The 20,623-nt window shown below is 34.9% G+C and overlaps 1 protein-coding gene across 1 annotated transcript in view; it reads left to right on the top strand.

The window, feature by feature from the left end:
• Window positions 1-20,623, top strand: part of PROSER1 (proline and serine rich 1) — a 33,363-nt gene that overhangs the window by 1,490 nt on the left and 11,250 nt on the right. The window contains exons 2-10 of the mRNA XM_019753569.2: window positions 2,273-2,338; window positions 4,581-4,649; window positions 6,633-6,727; window positions 7,761-7,854; window positions 9,936-10,046; window positions 11,672-11,755; window positions 13,103-13,181; window positions 13,821-13,916; window positions 17,900-17,944. Of these exons, the coding sequence (XP_019609128.2) occupies window positions 2,273-2,338; window positions 4,581-4,649; window positions 6,633-6,727; window positions 7,761-7,854; window positions 9,936-10,046; window positions 11,672-11,755; window positions 13,103-13,181; window positions 13,821-13,916; window positions 17,900-17,944 (739 nt within the window). The remainder of the gene's footprint in view (window positions 1-2,272; window positions 2,339-4,580; window positions 4,650-6,632; window positions 6,728-7,760; window positions 7,855-9,935; window positions 10,047-11,671; window positions 11,756-13,102; window positions 13,182-13,820; window positions 13,917-17,899; window positions 17,945-20,623) is intronic.

The following is a 20,623-nucleotide window of genomic DNA, read 5'->3' on the forward strand; positions in this document are numbered from 1 at the left end:
TCGACAGCAAAAGTAAGAGTTTACCTAATTATAACTGAAAGCATTTAACACTCTTATGCTAATAGAGGGTCCTTTGCTTAGAACTTCTGGGCAGTTATCTCATTTCCACACCTTGAAGACCCTTCACTGACCTGGAAGGATTTGTTACCTTGTGCTCTGGTGCTTATTTATTTCAACTTATGAAATTATTAATAAAATTGCCAGTGGACATGTTAATTTTCTTCATTCTCTGTAACGGAAGATGTTTTTCGTCATCCTTTATAAAGCTTTTTCCTTTTTCAAGTTTGCATGTGAAGTGAAATTTGCATATTAGACAATATTGACTGTTCTTTTTTGAACAGAATTTCTGCTTTTGCAAACCCAGTTTGCACAGTTAACATTTGCAATAAAATGTCAGCTTGCTAGCTCATGTTTAGGATTTGCCAAAATTTATTCATAAGCTGATAATAATTTAACTACTGTTTATGAGAAAATAATTTGTGTATTCAGGTTAACCAGTAGATTTCTATTGTTGGAAGCTATACGGTGTCATTTTGCATATTCCTTCCATTCTAAGTTGTGAAAAGATCACATGGTAAATACTAATGCGGGGAATAGTAAATTTTCCTTTTTTTCTGGTTTACAAACAAAATGTGTTTTGCTTTCTATGCCAAATAATTAGGTGCATCAACATTGTCTTAGTCTATTAAAATGGGATAAAAACAGGCATATCTAAATATGAGAGTTACTATTGTTTTTGTTTTTTTAAGTTACTCTTAGACTTTGTAAATGTAAGTCAGTTTTTAGCCAGGGAATCTCTTCATGAGTATCACCATGGGTCCATAGGTAATACTGGCTGTCACTAATGTCCTTTAAGCAAAGGTGTGTAAGAAGACACTAGGAAGGGGGAAGAAAGGGGAAAAGGCAATATTGAGTTTGCTTTTCAAAAAGGAGATGATGATAATAGCCATAATTATCGAGCACTTACAGTATGTGCCTGTTCTAAGCACTTTCTAAGTGCTATTTGATTTGATCCTCCTAACCCACGAGGTGTAGGTACTCTGCTCTTAATTTTACAGATGGCAAACCTAGTCTCTGTGAGCTTAACGAGCTAGAGTTACCCAGCTGGTAAATAGGGGGGAGGTCCAATGTTCAGATAAAGGCAGTCTGACTCCAGAGTGCCATGCTGCTGTGCCTAGGGGTACAGCAGGCTCTCAGGCACTGATGGAAGAGTTGAGACAGGTCTTGGCATCAACACAATCCAGGGTTTTGTCCAGAACTTGCTTTTGACTGTGTTCAGTAATGATAATCAAACTTCTAAGAGTACATTATCCAAAATACCATCTTCCTCTTCAATGAAAATTAAACTGAGCACTTTGGATATTTTTCTTAGTTGACTGGTTATAGTATTTTCTCCTAGCAGAATATGTGGAAAGTACAAATACCATTGTTTTATAGTAAAAGCAAAGGGATTAGTTGATTTTTAATGATTAGTAGTTACCACATTGTGATAGTCTGTTTCCATCTTTAAGCTCGGCAAAGAGTCGCGAGGATTGCATACATGATTTCAGTCAGTTCTAGATGGTGCTGGTTTAAGGCCACTGGACTTCTAACTGAATTTCCCACTGATAGATGCCATGTAAGGAAAGGAACCATTGTTTACTGAATACCTATTATGTGTCATATCTGTTCTTGACTTTTAATCATCATAGTAGCTCTGAGGTGGGTAGTGAATGGTGTTCCCTTTTATGGGTGAGGAGGCGCTCGGAAATTAAAAGGCCACACTGCCAGTTAGTGGCAGGTGCACAGATTGAATTCAGGGCTCTCAGGCTCCTTGGGTTCTCATATCCCTGTAGAAATACTGAGTCTCGACTAGTCCTTGTCTTATTCCTATTTCTCTATCACTTAGCCCATAATAGATGAGTAATAATTGTCTGATGGATGAGTAATGTCTGATACATTTAAGCTTCTTAAAAATGACAATTTGGTTGAATTGGGGATGCTCTGAAACTCTGATTGCATTTACAGTGTCAAATCCTATCCATTATAATTCTGTTCCCTTTCTGTGTAGGAGTGAGTAGGGAGGCCCAGGATGTTTTCCTGATGTCTCAATGTATCCCTTATAGCATGGAACCTGGAAAGGTAGAATGTCATGTTACCACAGTCACTCTAGCTGCCTCTGCATGCTGGGCTGAAAAAGGTCTTCCACTGTTTTGAGTTGCTTAGGCATTTTTGTTATATGCAAATGACTGTTCTGTTTACATAATTAATGCTGTTTTTCTATGTTTTTTAGGCTGTGTTGACAGAGTACAAATTAAAAGCAATTGAATATGTGCATGGATATTTCTCAAGTGAACAGGTATTCCTGTTTTGTTTAAGCAAAAGTGTGTTTTTTTTTTCCATGATGTTCTGCTTAAGGTCTATTTATTTGCTGGTGAAGGTCAGAATTGCTTTTTATTTTATTGCTGTGTTTATTCAGGAACTTTAGAAGCTTTCAGTTTTGGTAGAAAACTTGACAGAATTTAGAGTTTGGGTATTTAATAAACATAACCTCTTTCACCACAGTATCATGTTAACATGATTTTAAAGTGCAGTATAAAAAACAGCAGTTCAAAGTGTTTATCATTCTGGGCACAGTATCATAAATTTATAAATCTCTAATGGGAAACACACTCAAATTTGTATAGTACTTAAAAGTCAGTAATGCAAAATTTACCACATATTATAAAAGAAAACTTGAATAAATGGTGAAATATTTTATTTGAAGCCACTAAGTGAAAATTTTAGCAATAAGAAAAAATAGTACAGTATCTAATAAGTAGTTTCAATAACTGCCAGAGGACCAATGGTAGTTTAGTGAAAATGGTTACCCAACTTTAGGGGGAGTTTGCTAATTTAAAAAAAATATGTATGCATGTACACACACACACACACACATACAGAAGCCAGATTTCTGAGGGACACTTGGAAAATACTTGATAGGAAAATAGGGCAGAAATAGAAATATACATCTGGAGAACAGTTCTGGGAAAGGGTAGGAATGTAGATAGGTAGACAGTGTGTGAATCTACAGATTGAGTTAGTAAATGCTCTAACTTTTCATCTATATTTCAAGACGTTCAAAGCTTGAAGCTTAACCCTGTAGAAGTGCTGCCTACGAAATCCTTAAAAGCTACCGTATGATTTGCGTGTTGCTGCCTGTTTAATGACTGTTTTTCAGCTATTACTTTTCAAAATCACCATGTGCTTTTTTTCATTTAAATGTTTTGAAAAGATTTATAATTTCTCACAGGTGAAAGGTATTCTTTGGTGGTGTGTGTGTGTGTGTGTGTGTGTGTGTGAAATTTTGTAGAAAACTTTCCTTGGTGGTTATGCCCCTTTCTGAGGGTGTGACCTTCTAAAGCCTACTTTCTATAGTGAAGATTTGTGTGTGTGTGTGTGTGTGTGTGTGTGTGTGTGTATCAGACATGATAGTTTGTGAAGTTTCATGGCTGGTAAAGTAAAGTGCCAGGTAGCATTTACTATTAAAAACATTATTCCCATAAAAGTAAGTACATACAATACACTCTTACCAAATTATCTAGAAAGTATGCATAATACTTATTTGCTGTTTTTGTTTCTTTAACAGGAGTAAAGAAATATTTTTACTCTTCTACATATACCTCTCCTGTTTATAGCATTAATCTTCCTTTGTAGAATAATTGAGACCTAAATACATTTTCAGGAGTGCACAGTAAAATAATTTATTAACCCACATTTTATTACACTCTCTTCTTGAGGGTGTTTTGTTTTTTGTCTTTTTTTCTGGAGTGTCCTTGGGGCAGTGAACCAGGGTGGCAGTGACCGCGCAGAGACTTGATTGCTGTGATCTTGATTCCCTGCTCAGCTCTTACTAGCCGTCTCTCAGTATCTCCCTCATTTGTTTGAAGTGCACTGGTCGTGAGAGAGAGAGCCTGACGCTCTGTGCTCTCAAAATGACCTATCATTTAAAAGCTGGAGTAATTCATGGTGTTGCCTTATTTTAGGGAATAGACTTGTAGTATAAATGTGAGTATTATGCCCTCCAGATTCAAGTAAAAGAGTGGAAGTTAGTGGACCTACACTAAACTTTGTGATTGATTAAAACTGTCACTCTCCACTAAATTTTTAAAGTTTTCCATTCATGATATATCTGTATATTCCTAAGCTGACATTTTATCTGCATCTAGTAGTTTTCCAACCTTCCTTCTTTTTCCTGTATCTCATACTTTTCTTTATTTCTAAATGAGTGCTGTTCAAGACTTTCTGTGATGATGTAAATGTTCTATCCTCACTATCCCTTATGGTAGCTACCAGCTTCTATGGCTGGTGAGTACTTTAAACTGTGGCTTGTGCCAGTAAGGAACTGAATTTTTCGTTTGATTTTATTTCAGTTGATTTGAATTTAAGTATCTGCATGTGGCTACTCTATTAACACAGTGTAAACTCTGGTGCCATGCTTACCCCTCATCATGTGGGCTCAGGAACACCTTTTGAATAGTAATTCTAAGTACTGAAATAAACCTTGCAGAAATGTTTGTAAGCACATTGTCATTAGAGCTAAATCATTTCTTTGCTTTCAGGTGGTTGATTTACTGAGATATTTCTCCTGGGCTGAGCCTCAGTTGAAGGCAATGAAAGCATTACAACATGTAAGTAACTTATTTTTCCTTAGAATAGAGAATTTAAGTATTTTGAATTTTCCCCTAGTTTTCTGGAATTCATCTCAAGTTGTAATTTATTTGCCTTAGAAAAATTGACCCTGGATTTTATTATACTTTGATTATTCAAAATAACTGTTAAAAAATTAAAACTTCTCAAACTATACATTCAAATTTTGTGTACTATACTATTAAGTTGTACACCCTAGAGTCCTCGTTGGCAGATTGGAGGAGAAAGTGTTTTTGTAGGCAGGCAAAACATAGGATTTGAATTCTTAAGTATTTTTATGCACTTTCTTCTGTTTTGGGATCTCTTCACCCTCTTCCATTTGGTCTTTGAAAAATAGTCAGGTGGGTTTATACTACATTGTTTGGACAATACTGTCCAAATAAACTTTTAGTGATGATGGAAATGTATTATAGTTTCACTATCCAGTATGATAACCACTGGCTTTTGAGCAATTAAAATATGTCTAGTTTGCCTAAGAAACTATTTTTAGTGTAATTTTAATTTAAACAGGCATAGTTACCTTTTGGCTGCTGGATAGCATAGTTTAAAGCCTAGAGTAACAGAGGTATCTAGTTCAAACAGCATCCAGCTATATAGAAAATTTTCCTAGGAGTAACAAGCGTGGGTAGCTTTAAGGGAATCTACAGATCCTTAGCTTTCTAAACTAGTTTGCCTAAGAATGTGTGTGGATCTGTTACTGTAGTGCTTCTCCTCTTTAACAATTGCTTTTTTTCTGCTTTACCAAAAAAAAAAAGGATTGCCTTAGCCATCCACCCATCACCTGAGGGTGAAAATCTTTTCCCAAGGGCCAAAGAGACAATGCAATCGCCTGAGAGGGAGAGAGCAAAGCTGAGAATTTCTATAAGAAATACTGTTGGGGACCTTACCTTATTTTATCAAGACAACAAACTCATCATAAAGCTCTGAGGCTTGGTTGCCTGTCAACCTACCTTAGAATTATAATTCAGGGATGAGATGGCCAGCACAGGCACAACTTAACACATTTATTTGAATTAAATTAAGCCCAACATTTTCTGACAAAGTAAGTCTGATTTGATTGTCTTCACACTGAATACTAACTTTGACAATTAGGTTACATTAATAGACATTTTCATAAATGAGCTCAATCAGTAGTTCCAGCGTTTTTACAAATATATAATAAACGTAGATAAGGAAATCAATCTTTTGCAAATATTTAAACTTCGGGTAAAATTTTTAGATGTCAGTTTAAAAACATGAAGATTCATTTTACCAATTCTTTTGTAAAAATGTTTGAAAACCACTGTTCAAAATTTGAGGAATCTATTAGGTGTTGATTCTAACTGATCTTCTTACATTGACTTTCCTTTTGAATTTCCTCCACTGTTAACATAAATTTATAAATTGGCCAAATGTTCTATGTTCTACCTGCTCTTCATATATAAAGGTACCCTAGTCAAATAAATTATATAACATCCCACACAATCTTGGACTGCTACAATGCACACTGACATAAGACTTAAAAATTCTGCAGTGAAGAAACCTGTTTAACCCATCTTTTCCCTAACTGGTGTGACTGTAGTACTCATTTTTTGTAACACTATTCAGCACTATGGACCTCATTTAGGAAGTGTGGATTATAGCATACCTGCTCTTTAACTGAGGAATGTAATTTTTTCTAACTTCTCGAGCAATGTAGCTCCCATATTAGTAAATATCCCCTTTTTATCTAACCTGAGGAAAGTAGTACATGTAAATTTTTTCTATAGATGGACACATCGAAAAATGTGGATAAAAAAGAACACATAGGAGACCTTAGAAATAGTTATATTGAAAAGCTGAAATGCAGGTTAGGGCTTACTTTTGAGTAAGCAGTTTTTACCTCAAATATTTATGTTATGAACATTTATATCTTCTCCCAAAATGGACATTTGTGGCATAACAATTTCTCATGTTGAAATTATGATTATTTTTTATATTAATAGAAAATGGTGGCTGTTCATCCAGCAGAAGTGGTCAATATACTCAACTGTTTCACCTTCAGTAAGGACAAACTGGTTGCTCTTGAACTGTTAGCTTCGTAAGTATTTCTTTTTTTTTTTTTTAACTTCATTGGAGGAAATTTGGAAGACTTTTTAAGTGTCTTTTAACTCTGTGTGTATTAATGTATCAGAATTATATTAGTAAATGGAACTCTAATAAAATCTGTGAAAGCATAGAGCTGAATTCTTATATCAGAATATCTGGTGTACTTATTATATACATGATTACAACTTACAAAATAATGGGACTTGTCAAGTTTAGTTATTTATTTTGATTTGTCAGTATTTCAGTGACTCGCTTTGCCTTCCTGCTCTGAATAATTTGAAAGGCTTGTTGATAAAGCCATGGCATTTATAGTTAGATAGGTTCTGCCACATTCTGACAACATGCTTTTTTGGCATAATATATACTTACAATATATACTTAATGTTTCTGGACCTTATTTTTCACAGTTGTAAAAGTAAGGATCTTACCTACTTAATAGGGTATGTGAACTTCAAATACTGTAAGATATGTGAAAGCACCTAGCATAGCATTTAGTAACTGATTATAACGAATGTAAGCTCAAAGAGAAAAGGAACCTACTCTTTTGCATAAATGGAAGTCTATAAGTTGTTTTATTTTTAACACATATATAAAGGACTGCATTTTTAAGTCCTTTATATATTTATAGATGTCCACTAAAACACAAAATTAAAATTTAGCATAAGGAAATACTTCATCTTTAGATCAATCATGATTTTCATACATTTAACACGTGTTTGTTCTATTGCCATACCTCTCCTAACATTCATTGAAAGGGTATATTTTCAAGAATCTCAAAACAGTGAATTTTATTTATAGTACTACACTGTTACTTTCAAATAACCAGATAAACCTCAGTTAAGTTATATTTACAATCTTTATATAACATTATTTACATTCACCAATTAAAAATAAATAGTCACACTTTTTTCCCTATGTCATGGGGAAAGCTTACTCAGACATATTTGTGTGGTAAACAGAGGTTGTTGGCCTCTGTATGTTGTCCAGGGTCTTAAATGAAAAGCTAAATTGTATTTCTTTGATAGAAACATCGTTGATGCACAGAATTCTCGTCCCATTGAAGATTTATTCAGGATAAATATGTCTGAGAAGAAACGGTGCAAGAGAGTACTTGAACAGGTAATCTTCTCATGATTGCTGTATAAACAGTATGTTGACTTTTCTGGGTGTTGGTGAAGAAAAAAGTACGAATCTTATTCCTGTATTAACTTTGATGAATAACCTGCCTGCTGTTATGTGACAGGTTGGTTAAGAGTGACACCCTTGCAGTCTGTGGAGGAGAAATAGACCTGAGTGAAGGGGACACTGGAGGATGAAGAGATGGTTTAAAAGTGAGAAGCCAGTTGGCCACTCACTTGACCCTCATGGGGTATTTATTCTCAGTCCCTTGGTAGCTTTACCATGACTCCAATCTTTTGTCTTTAATTGTATTTATTTAGGAACTTGACTTTTTGAATTTGTGTTGTCCTTAAGCTTGTATTAATCAAATTTATAAGAGATGAGGAATAAAGCACAATCCAGTATATTAATTTAAAATCTCTTAAAGAACACAGATTTGGCTGCTAGCCACTCGTGGGCCAATGATTAAGAGACAAGATTTGGTAGAAAGAAAAGGAGGTTTATTCAAAACGCCGGCATTCTAGGAAGATGGCGAACTCCTGTCTCAAAGGCCATCTTCCCCATTCCTAAACCAGCCAGAAGGTTTTCTACGCACGGGAGAAGCAGCAGAACAAAGAAAAGGGGGAGTTAGGTGATATAGGTGATTCCGGGGTGCTGATGTCCGGAAAAATGCATTTTGGGGGGGTCTGTTTTGCTTCAAGATGTTGTCTAGGACCCAGTCGTAGGGGCGATTCATGCGTGATATGGTGGAAAATTTCAAGGGAGTTGCAGCCTATTCATGGGCATCCAGACGTCTAAGGGCTGAAACAGTTTCTTTTAAGTCCATGTTCCTGTGATTAACCAGATTAACAAGGTGTGCACTTGACCTTGGGAAAACAGAGCAATTGAATCAGGGAAGAGGGGAAGGAAACAAAAAAAATAATAAAAAAGAAAAAGAAACCAGATTGTTAAAGTTTAAAAGCTATACCGCCACCCTTACAAGAGTGGGAGAAGTTGTACTTGTCCAAGCCTAGAAAACTTGAAGAGCCTTTAAAATGTTCATACCTTTTGACCCCAAAATTATATTTCTAGAAATTTATTCTACAGAAATAAATAGAAATATGCAAATTAATATATAAGGGCGTTGACCCTGGTACCATTCATAATACCCAAAAATTGAGATGATTTTTAAGGTTGAGGTGTTTAGTAGGTGACTGGATTATATATAGCTAATTATATGTGTCGTATTATATAGCTAATTATATGTATTGTAAATGAATTTATGAAACCATTATACCTTACAAGAAAATACATAACATCATACATACCTTAAAATGTAGCCCTTTCTCTCTTTGTGTGTGTGTGTGTGTATACACACACACACGACATTCCTATAACAACATAGATCTATTGGAATATGTGTCACCTTAGTGTTTTTTGTTTATTTAATAAATGTGTTTATTAAAGAACAACTCAGTATGTGTTAGGCACCGTTTTAGATGCTTGGGAAGCAATAATTAACAAGCTAGACCAAAATCCCATCCCTCAATATATCTTTAATTATGTAACATTATGTTGAACACTCTGTACCCAAATAACTTGCTTTTTAACAGTACAGCTCTTTGGATACCCATGCCCAATGTTTTTTGTTTGTGTTTTCTCTACTAAGTTATAAACTTTTTCAGAATGGAAACCATGTCCCTTTCATCTCTGTGTTAGCCTTGCTTTGTCTGTATCATGAGCTTGATATTTGTAGATTTGGACAATGGGTGGAGAAATGGGGCATATTAAACAGTATATGGACACTTGTACACACAATTTACAAAATGCATTGTGAAGATATCTTTGTATAGGAGTCTATTTTGTGACATTAAAAACATGTTACCATTTTAATCATTCCATTTAAATAAAGTGATTTTACTTATTAATTTTGGTCATGTTCACCACTGTAAGTGGTGATTGATATATGAACAGATTGCATGTGATACTGTTACTTTATTCATGTTTTCAGCAGGGCTTTCCAAAATCCAGAATACTTAACTTTATGCGTTTATTTGATGTCATTTTGTTTTGTTTTGACCACCCTCTTTTTTGTGTTATAGGCTTTCAAGGGAGGCTGCAAAGCTCCTCATGCTATGATATCTTCCTGTGGAACGATCCCAGGAAATCCATATCCCAAAGGAAAACCTAGTCGTATAAATGGAATTTTCCCAGTAAGCATACTTTTATGGCTGTATTTGAAATTTCTTGTGCCTAAATGTGAAATTTAGCATAGTCATTATATTTCAAGAAAATTCCAGTTTATGAGGCTTCTATAAAGGAAAGGAATTTTATTATGTCAGCAACTTAATACATAGATTCACCACTGATAGAAAGTTGATATATAATCTACATTAAAGTATTTGTGTAAAATGTACAGAAGAACAAGCCAAATAGAAAAGAGTATGATTTGGTTTTGTTTTTCCAAGTTTTTTAGAAGTACTGATTTACATTTAGTAAAGGAGCATTTCTCAGATTCTCAGTATACCTCAGTTTCACAATTAAGTATGTTTGGGAAACTGCATGCAGTGTTTCTTTGCTGGAGAATCCCATTGTATAATAAAGGCTCTGAGAAGTCTTGTAAGAAAGTAACTTGTTTTCATATCATCCAGTGTTCCAAAACTTCTTTGTAAACTAACTCTTTCAAAGAGTGATATTTTTTTAAATCACAGTGTAACAAATAAACCTAAAATTTAGTGGATTAAAACAATACACATTTAGTATTTGGGAGTAGCTTAGCTTATTTCTGGCTCATGGTTTTTCGTGAGCTGCACTCATCTGAAGACGAACTGGAGCTTTTGTTGTTTACCACTGGCAAGTTAGTGTTGGTTGTTGGCAGGGGGTCTTTGTTCCTCACCATACGGACCTTTCCATCGTGCTGCTGGGAGTACCTCTTGACCTGGCAGCTGACTTCCACCACAGCAGGTAGTCTAGGAGAAGGCAAGTGGAAGCTGGTTGTCTCTTATGACTTAGCCTTGGAAGTCCAATGCCATCGTTTCTGGAATATCCTGTTTGTTATTCATTCTGGGAGGGACTGATACACAGGGCATGCTGGAGGTGAGGATCATTGGGGACCATCTTGGAAGTTGGCTTCCAGCCATTTAGGGACACACACTCTTAACAGTCTGTCACCATATTCTGATCTGGTAATTATAGCAGTCTTGAATGAGGTGCCATTTGCCCTTGTAAAATATGAATTATCACACTTAATGCTTATTGAGAATGCCATTTTTTGCCATCTAGTTTCAAGTGTAATACAATTATTCTTTTTGATTCTTTGGGTATGATACATCCTGTAGCAATGCAAGTCTATTTCTGGTTGCACCTATTGTTGGAGGGCAAAAATTAGAACGTGCTTTATCTTCTCATCCTCAAGTGTATTGTGTGTTTACTTCTGAGTACCTCTGTACATGTGAGGAGGGTTCTGTGGCCGAGGAGGGTTAAGGACCTTGTCAGGGTCATGTAGCCAGGGCAGGCATGTTCTGGAATCCAAGGCTTTAAACTCCTACAAAGTTAAGTCCTTTTCTTCACTGTAATATAGGCATACTTTGGAGATGTCGTGGGCTCGTTTCCAGACCACCTCAGTAAAGTGCGTATAGGAATAAAGCAAGTTGTAATCTTTTTTGCTGGTGGAGGTCTTGCCTTCGATTTGTAAAAGATGCATTACCTGTGAAGTGCAATAAAGCGAAGCGTAATAAAATGAGACATGCCTGTACACTGAGGGGGTTTGGGTTTGTTTTTGCTTTGGGGTTTTTTTCAAGTCTCAATTATCTTCTTTTTATTGTATTTTTTTAAATAGGGAACCCCTTTGAAAAAAGATGGTGAAGAATGTACCAATGAAGGCAAAGGAATAGCTGCACGAATTCTTGGACCGTCCAAACCAGTATGTTTAGAAAATAAATGATAAAACAAGCATTAACTCGTACACATAGTTTTCTGTCTATTCAAAGCATAAATTCTGTTTTTGCATTGTGAAGTTTCAAATATAATAAAAACTCTTGGAAAGTGCATGGTCTAGGGCTACGTCGGTTAATTAGTTAGCAATGCTAAGGGCCCTTTTGAGTTTAATATTTTATTTTGAAGTGAGACCAGTCAATTTGTTCTTATTTCTTCTGAAGCTACATTTAGCTGTTCACTGGGAAGTATAGAGTGTGGAGAGTTCATTTTAACTGAGGTTGTGGTTTAGCCAAATTAGTATTAGAATTAGGAAAATGAGACTGGAGCCAGAAGGTTGAGAATATTTTCAAGGGAGTGATAATAATGATCGATGGGAATATAAACTGAACTGAAGGTTCACTGGAGTTGAAGTACGAGAGGCCTCCACACAGCCTCCTCGTAGTTCCCGCCTGTCCACCTGATGAGAAGTCCGGTGGCAGTTCTTTATAGCAAAGGAGTCACAGATCTTAGTCCTTGCTCAAGACTAGTGCATCATACAGGACTGCCATTACCAGAGGTAGAAAGAACCGGGGTCCTTCAGCACCAGTGGAGCCTCTGTGCACCAAGGGTACACGTGTGCTCCCTGGAGCAGGATCTCTCTCTCTCTCTCTCTCTCTCTCTCTCTCTCTCTCTCTAAAAGTACAGCATTTGGCTTAGCTTCAGATACCTGTGGTTCTCTAGAGACCAATTCTTTTAACATTCTTTGTTATATATATAAGGTCCATTAATGATAAAAGATTTGTGGATTTCAAAAGGCAAAGAGACTTAATTACTGAATTCATAATTACAATCTACATTCTACTAGAGTTGTCAGAGTGCTGAATACTAAAGGAAATAGTGCTTTTTTCTCCCCAAAGAGAAAGAGGGTAAAAATGCTAAGATGATTTCCTCATGAGTCTAGGAAGATGTTGGAAGTTCTTGGATAGCTAAGATTCCAAAAGCTAGTGGATTTCTTGTGTTACCTGGGAGGAGTTAGGAATTCTTAGATTAACCAGGTCAGAGGATAAGGTCTGACCCTTCACTGGAGATGGTTTAATGCTGAAATAAAAAATAAACACCTCTAAAGCAGTTTTTGTCAGGATCTACCTTTGGAATAGAATAGGAACCACATTTTTTAAAGCAAAAAAATTTTCTTTATTTGTGCCAATGTGTTGGTCCAATAGTGTTAGCTTTGTCAGGGCACTTTTAGCCTCTTAAGACTTAAATATTTTGAAAGACAAGTTGTAATTTGTTTTGCCAGGAAACCACTTATTTGTTTTTTTTTCTAATGGCTGTACTTTGTCCCCTCATCTAGCCTCCTTCAACATACAATCCACATAAACCTGTTCCTTATCCAATACCTCCATGCCGGCCACACGCAACTATTACACCAAGTAAGGAGTTCTTTCATTTTTTTACGTATTTTTCATTTTGCTCTTTATTTAGTAAATTGGAAGTAAATGTTGGTATATGGACCTGGGAAATCTCAAGCACTTTTGAAACGTGCTATGATGAGTTTAACGTTTCCACAATCAGTGTCTGTGCTCTACTAGTGTCGTGGTCGACGGCAATGCAACAGACAGTTTATTTAGGATATTTTTCTTTTGATAAGTTAATTATAGATTATTTTTAACCATTATTTATTTTTACGAGTTTTTGCTTTGGTAAATCATGTTGAATCCTTTTGATAGTTGGTATTCAAAGGAATCATTAATGCATTTAACTTCAAAAGGTCCAGTGTATGTGTTTGAGAGAAAGGACAGATAATTTAAGTATGGTATAGGTTTTGCCTGTCACGGTCATTCAGTGAGCTTATGCCGGGAGTCAGCACACAGTGAGAACTAGGAATCTCCAGTTATCTTATTTGATATCGGCTTTCACCTAGTCCTAAACCCCAACCTGTATGTACAATGCAACTCTATTATATAACAGTTTTCAAAATAAATGAGGTAGGTGCATTGATACAGTTTGAACTCCTGGCCACAAAATGATGCTAAATTATACCTATTTTTTCTATTATATTTTTATTTTAGGTGCTTATAACAATGCAGGTCTGGTGCCACTCGCCAGTGTCATCGCTCCAGGTGTACCCCCTCCACCTCCATATACTCCTAATCCAGTAGGAACAGGTAAAATCATGTTGTTATGGGGTGTTCAAAGTAAATAACATATTCATACATAAATGTACACTTAGAGGGATAGTTGTTTGAAATGGTGTGTCGTAGCACAGGGAGCACAAACTCAGAGCCTGACGGTGGATCTGAGTGTGATACGCAGGTCCCACTAGAGCGGGCTTCGCCTGCATGTGTGAACACAGCAAGTTGTAGAAATGAGATCATTTCTCAAGAGCAAGAAACTTTGACAGGAAAAGTATAATCGACGTAATGAATGTCATCATTTGGACAAATTACTTCTACCATGGGGAGGAAAGGCTTATAAGGAGGTTCTCAGAAGGGTTCATTTAAACTCTTTCACAAGCACTTTCCAGTTCAACCTTTTTCTTTGGGTCTGTTGGGAATGTGGAGTATGAAGTATAAATATTTTTCTGTGTATTGCCAAACCGTTCTCCAAAACGACTGTACCAACTTATACCTGCCAATAAGAGGATATGAGTTTTTACAGTTTCTTCACATCCTTTCAGCATCGGGTATTATCAGCTTTTTAACTTTTGCCAATCTGATAAGACTGATTTTACTTACATTTTCATTTGCATGTCTTTTACAAAAGTTTAATTTTTATTTTGATGAGCTATTATTTGACTCTTCTGAATTTTATCTTTTGCCTTGGACACTATTCCCCATCCTAACATTATGAAAGTATCCCTATATTCTCCATTCTCTAATTACTTTTATAGTGATTCTTTTTTAATGTGTAGCTTTTCACCCACTGCCATTTATTTTTATTTATGTGTGGGGGAGGGAGAGAACTGAATTTTTTTTTCTGCTTTCCCAGAGACAAAAAATTACTTAATAGTGTTTAATAAATTATTTTTCTCTTTTACTAGCCAGAATGGTTCTGTTGTTTGCGGCTGAGTACTCTGACTGATGAGAGTTGCAAAACATTTTTTCCAAAATACAGCGTTTTATTTCTTGCCCTTGTTTATGGTACCTTTTATCTTTAGACTTTTACATTTTTGTGTAGACAAATAGAGGCTATGAAAGAAAAGCTGGGATCATGTTATCCTGGTTCAGATCTTCTTAACCCTAGGTATTCCAGGTAATCTAAGTCTTGTGAGACTCCCATTCCATCTGGAATTTATTTTCATGTAGGGGTGAAATCAAGGTTCATCTTAATTTTTTCTGCAGATGATAGCCATTTGTGCCAGCACCATTTATTAACTAATCTATTTTCTCCACTGCTTTGAAATACCACATTTATCTTAAGTTTTCATATATACACGTGGCTCTAATTCTGGGTTCCTTATATTGTTCCATTATAGTTATTTTATGTTATGATGATACCATATTGACTTGATTAGCAGATTTACAGTGTGTTCTGATATCTGATATGGCTAGCTTTGTCTCATTATATTTTCATATTTTTCTTATCTGTTTTTGGAAATATACTCTTCCTTCTGAACATTAAGATCATTTCATGCAATTGAAAACAGCTGAATTTATCTTTATATAGTAATTGGGGGAGAATTGAAAATTTTTATATTAAGTCTTACCATTTAATCATATGTCTGTCTTTATATCATGTTAGGTGGTAGTGTTTTCCCCCTCAGGCCTTATTTGATCTCTTTCAAGAAGATTTTGTTGTTTTCTTGATTATGGGTTCTTTGCCTTATGTTTGTCTCTAGGAATTGTATAGATATTTTTTGTTACCATTACAATGAAATATTTCATTTCTAAGTACTTCTTACTAATTACCTATCCTAGTTCTTGGTTTTTTTGTTGTTTTTTTAAATTGTCTTGAGTTTTTTAGGTATAAAATAATGTTGGCTGAGTTATACTTTACTATAAAATATTTCTTTTTTCTTTGGCCTTATTAGGTATTAATATTCTCCTAACTCCTTTTTGTTTTCATTTTATAAAAGTATTTTGCCTGTATCTTTATTTTCAAATTTTTGTGTAGGTTTTGTTCATTTGGTAAGTTAGTTGTTTATAAGTTATATATATGGATGACTTCTGAGTTTTAAAACAGTGGGGGAGAGACTTAATAGGAATTTCCAACAACCATAAAAATTACGTATTTGTTCTTAGTCTGTCCATTTTATTTTTGTATTCATTATTCTTTTATCACAGTTTTTCATTTTCTTTTATTTACTGTTTTATTTGCTGTTTTATTTTTAACAACTCTTTCCTTGCCTTCACACAAACTTAAAAATTTTATCTTTAATACTGCTAATAGTCAATCACCTTCGTATTCTTAATGGCTGTCAGTATGCAAAAACTAAAAAGAGCTGTTTTATACCCCACCATTTGATTTTGTACTCCCTCTCCTTTTTCATCAGCTTGTGTGTTTTGTTAGAATACTATACATTTTTTTCTTCTGTGCCTCTGAACTTACGGTTTCTTATTGTTTCTTCTATTCTTTGATTCCCTACCCCAATAAGCTCGTTATAAATTTTCTTTTGGTACAAAATTTCTGTAAGTAGTTTCTTCAAAAGGGGCATCTATGTAGGGCTATAGATGAGAAACCAATTCCAGTTAATTTTCTTTATGAGAACCTTGGTCTCTTTCTGTAAGCATACAAAGAAAAGTTTCCTTATCTTTATAATTCAGAAATGTCTTTAACCTTGGAATTCAGATGTTTTGCCAGCGTGTGTAGGTGTATGTCATATCGTTAATCTTTCTTGGAACTCTGTAAGACCTTTTGGTATGAAAACTCAAGTCTGTAAAGCTTAGGAAATTTTGTTTTTATTGTGCCTTTAATTATTGCTTTTTCATTTGTTCTTTTAACATTTTTTTGGTACTCTTATTTTGAACTGTATTTGTCTTGTAATTCTCTTACTATTTATGATAACTACTTTTTTTTTGTATTTTTGCCAGTTTACATGGGATTTTTTTGTTTGTTTGCTTCTTATTCCTAGATAAGTAATTTAGCTTTCAATAATGTTATTTCTAATCTTTACCATTCTTGCATTTATTAATTTGGAGTCAGATTTTTATATCTAAAAGTTTTCATCTTCTCTGCTTATTTTCTTGCAGTATTGTATGTGGATGTGTTCTTCATTTGCATTACAGGTTTTTAAGTCCTTTTTGTTTCTTTCATTGAATCTCCATTGATAGACACCATCTGTTCTGGCTGCTTATTTGTACAATGTCCCTTAAACAAGCTATGGTATTTTTTGGCCCATCACGTCAGGGATTATGGGTTTCCATTGCACCTTATACCTGTCACATTATTGGTTTCTTTGGCAGTTATTGTTAAGCCATGAGGTAATTTTTTTCCCATTGTGTCTTTGATTAATGGTTTGGTTAGACAGGTCCTTTCCCAAGGCAGGGGAAGGTGGGAAGGAGCATGCTTTAGGTTTTCAGTTTCACAGGCTGCAAGTCAGCCTAAACTAGGGTAATTCTCCTTGACAGCTCCTAGCATAGAGCCTTTTTCATAACTGAGCACAGCAAGTGGTCAGGGCCACTTTCTTTGTGTTTGCTTAGGTGATCCACGGGGCTTGCGAGATTGGTTCCTCAGACGGCAGTGGATTCTGCACTCACCATTCTGCCTCCCACTTCCTTATCTTTCTACTGTTGTTGGCAGTGGTGCCGAGAAGTAACTGTCTGTCACCTTAGCTAGTGACAGTGATTCCTTTCTGTACTCCAACTGCAGGCTGCACTTCCTCCTGCATGGCACACTCAGGCCATCATCTTTCCAGAAAATGTTCATAAAAATATCTGTAAAATAACTGTTGATTTAAAACCTTGTAAGTTAAAGAGCAATGCCCAGGGAGGAAGGGAGTGAGAATCAATTGCTCATAATCCTTTCTACAAACAGTTATCACTATGATTTTTACTTCCTTTTCCATAGGCATACATTGCTTTTCCTAACATAATGTGCATACATAGCCTGGGTTTCTTGTTTTTTCTTTTAACCCAATCTCTGATTATTATGGTGGTATATAATTTGAATAAAGCTAGAAATCAACTTTTCTTTATTTATTTTCGTATAGAAAATGAAGACCTTTCCAATCAGCCAAAACCTACACAGAATCAAAGTAAGTACCAAATTTGATCCAGGGATAACTCATGTCTGTTTTGGTTGTCTACTCTGTTGTTATTCACTGAGAACAATTTCAGTTGAGTGTATTTGGAAACTTTATGCTTTGGAAAAAGTTCCAGGTTAAAGAATTTAATTGATCAGTACTTGCTAAAAGTGATTTGAAAGTAGTACATTTTATATATACGTAAATGCACAGACTAACTGGATTTTAAATTAATCATATGCCTTTGTATCCTATTTGCAAAACTTTCAGTGTAACCTAAGGACAATGTGGATTACATCCATGTTCACTTTACATTACATGGTATTAAACCTTGTTTCCTTTTTGATATAAACACATAGGGTGATAAAAACGCCTTTTGACATGTTATGTCAGGTAATACTTTTATGTTTTTAATTTTAAAAACAAAATATTTTTAAATACAGTTGTCATTGAGTATTACATTAGTTTCAGGTGTAGAATAGTGTGGTGAGACTTTCATATAACTTTGAAAGTAATCCCCCTGATAAGTCTAATACCCACAATTTGTAATTCTTAATCACTTCACCGTTTTCACCCAGCTTCTCAATCCCCTTGTAATCTAACAACCATCAGATTGTACTTTCTTTGAGTTTGTTTCTATTTTGTTTGTTCATTTGTTATATATTCCACGTATAAGTGAAATCATATGCTATTTGTCTTGCTCAGTCTGACTAATTTCACTTAGCATAATACCCTCTAGGTTGTTGCAAATAGTAACATTTCATTCTTTTTTATGGCTGAGTAATATTCCATTGTGTATATGTACCACATTTTCTTTATCCATTTGTCTATGGATACTGAGGTTCTTCCGTATCTTGGCTATTGTAAATAATGCTGCCATGAACACAGGGGTGCATATATCTTTTCAAATTAGTGTTTTGGATTTCTTAGCATAAATACCCAGAAGTGGAATTACTAGGTCATAAGATCTATTTTTAATTTTTTAACGAACCTCCATACTGTTTTCCATAGTGGCTGCACCAGCCTGCAATTCCACCAACAGTGCACAAGGATTTCCTTTCTCCACATCCTTGCCAACACTTGTTTGTTGATTTATTGATGATAGCCATTCTGACAGGTGTGTGGTGGTATCTATTTGTGGTTTTAAGTTGGATTTCTCTGATGCTTAGTGCCGTTGAACATCTTTTCATGCCTATTGGCCATCTGTATGTCCTCTTTGGAGAAATGTCTGTTGAGGTCCTCTGACTATTTTTTAATCGGATTGTTTGTTTTTTGGTGTAAAGTTAAATGAGTTCCTGGTATATTTTGGATGTTAACCTCTTATCGGATTTATCTTCGGTGAAAATCTTCTCTTACTCAATGGGTTGTCTTTTTGTTTTTTTAACGGTTGCTGTGCAGAAGCTATTCAGTTTGATGTAGTCCCATTTGTTTATTTTTTCTTTTGTTTCCATTGCCCGAGGAGACATAGCCAAAGAACTGTTTCTAAGAAGTGTCAAGAGTTTGTAGCCTGTTTTTTCTTCTAGAAGTTTTGTGGTTTTGAATATTACATTTAAATCTTTAATGCGTTTTGAGTTTATTCTTGTGTATGGTGTAAGAAAGTGATCCACTTTCATTCTTTTGCATGTATCTGTCCAGTTTTCCCAGCACCATATATTGAAGAGATTGTCTTTATCCCATCGAATATTCTTGCCTCCTTTGTCATGGACTAATTAACCATATGCCATGTTTTCCCAAAAATAAGACATAGCCGGATCATCAGCTCTAATGCGTCTTTTGGAGCAAAAATTAATAAAAGACCCAGTATTACGTTATATTATGTTGTATTGTACTGTACTTATACTATATTATATTATACTATACTATACTATACTATACTATACTATACTATACTATACTATATTATATTATATTAAAGACCCAGTCTTACATTATAGTAAAATAAGACCTGGTCTTATAGTAATTTTTGTTCCAAAAGACGCACTAGAGCTGATGGTCTGACGAGGTCTTATTTTCGGGGAAATGGTAGATGTGGGTTTGTTTCTGAGTTCCCTTCTGATCCATTGACTTATGTTTTAGTTTTTTTCCTAGAAGCATGCTATTTTGATTACTACAACCTTATCGTATGGTTTGATATTAGGTAGCTTGATACCTTCAACTTTATTCTTTCTCAAGATTGCTTTGGCTAGTCAGGGTCTTGTTTTGTTTAATCTGAATTTTAGGATTGTTTGTTCTAGTTCTGTGAAAAATGTCATTGGTATTTTGAGAGGGATTTATTGAATTTATAAATTGCTTTGGGTTGTATAGACATGTTAACAATGTTGGTTCTTCCTATCCATATGCTTCCATTTATTTGTGTCTTCTATTCCTTTCTTCAGTGTACTATAGCTTTCTGAATACACATGTCTTTTACCTCCTTGGTTAAGATTATTTCTGAGTATTTTTTATTCTTTTTGATGCAGTTGTAAATGAGATTGCTTTCTTAAATTCTCTTTCTTATAGTTCATTATGGTGTATAAAAATGCAACCGATTTCTGAATATTAATTTTGCATCCTGCTATATTACTGAATTAATTAGTTCTCATAGTTTTTGATGGAATCTTTAGGGTTCTCTCTATATAGTATTGTATCATCTGCAAATACTGACAATTTTACTTATTACTTTCCATTTCAGATGCCTTTAATTCTTTTTTT

This window comes from Rhinolophus sinicus, linkage group LG04 (genome assembly GCF_036562045.2).
Source record: "Rhinolophus sinicus isolate RSC01 linkage group LG04, ASM3656204v1, whole genome shotgun sequence".
Lineage (NCBI taxonomy): Eukaryota > Metazoa > Chordata > Mammalia > Chiroptera > Rhinolophidae > Rhinolophus > Rhinolophus sinicus.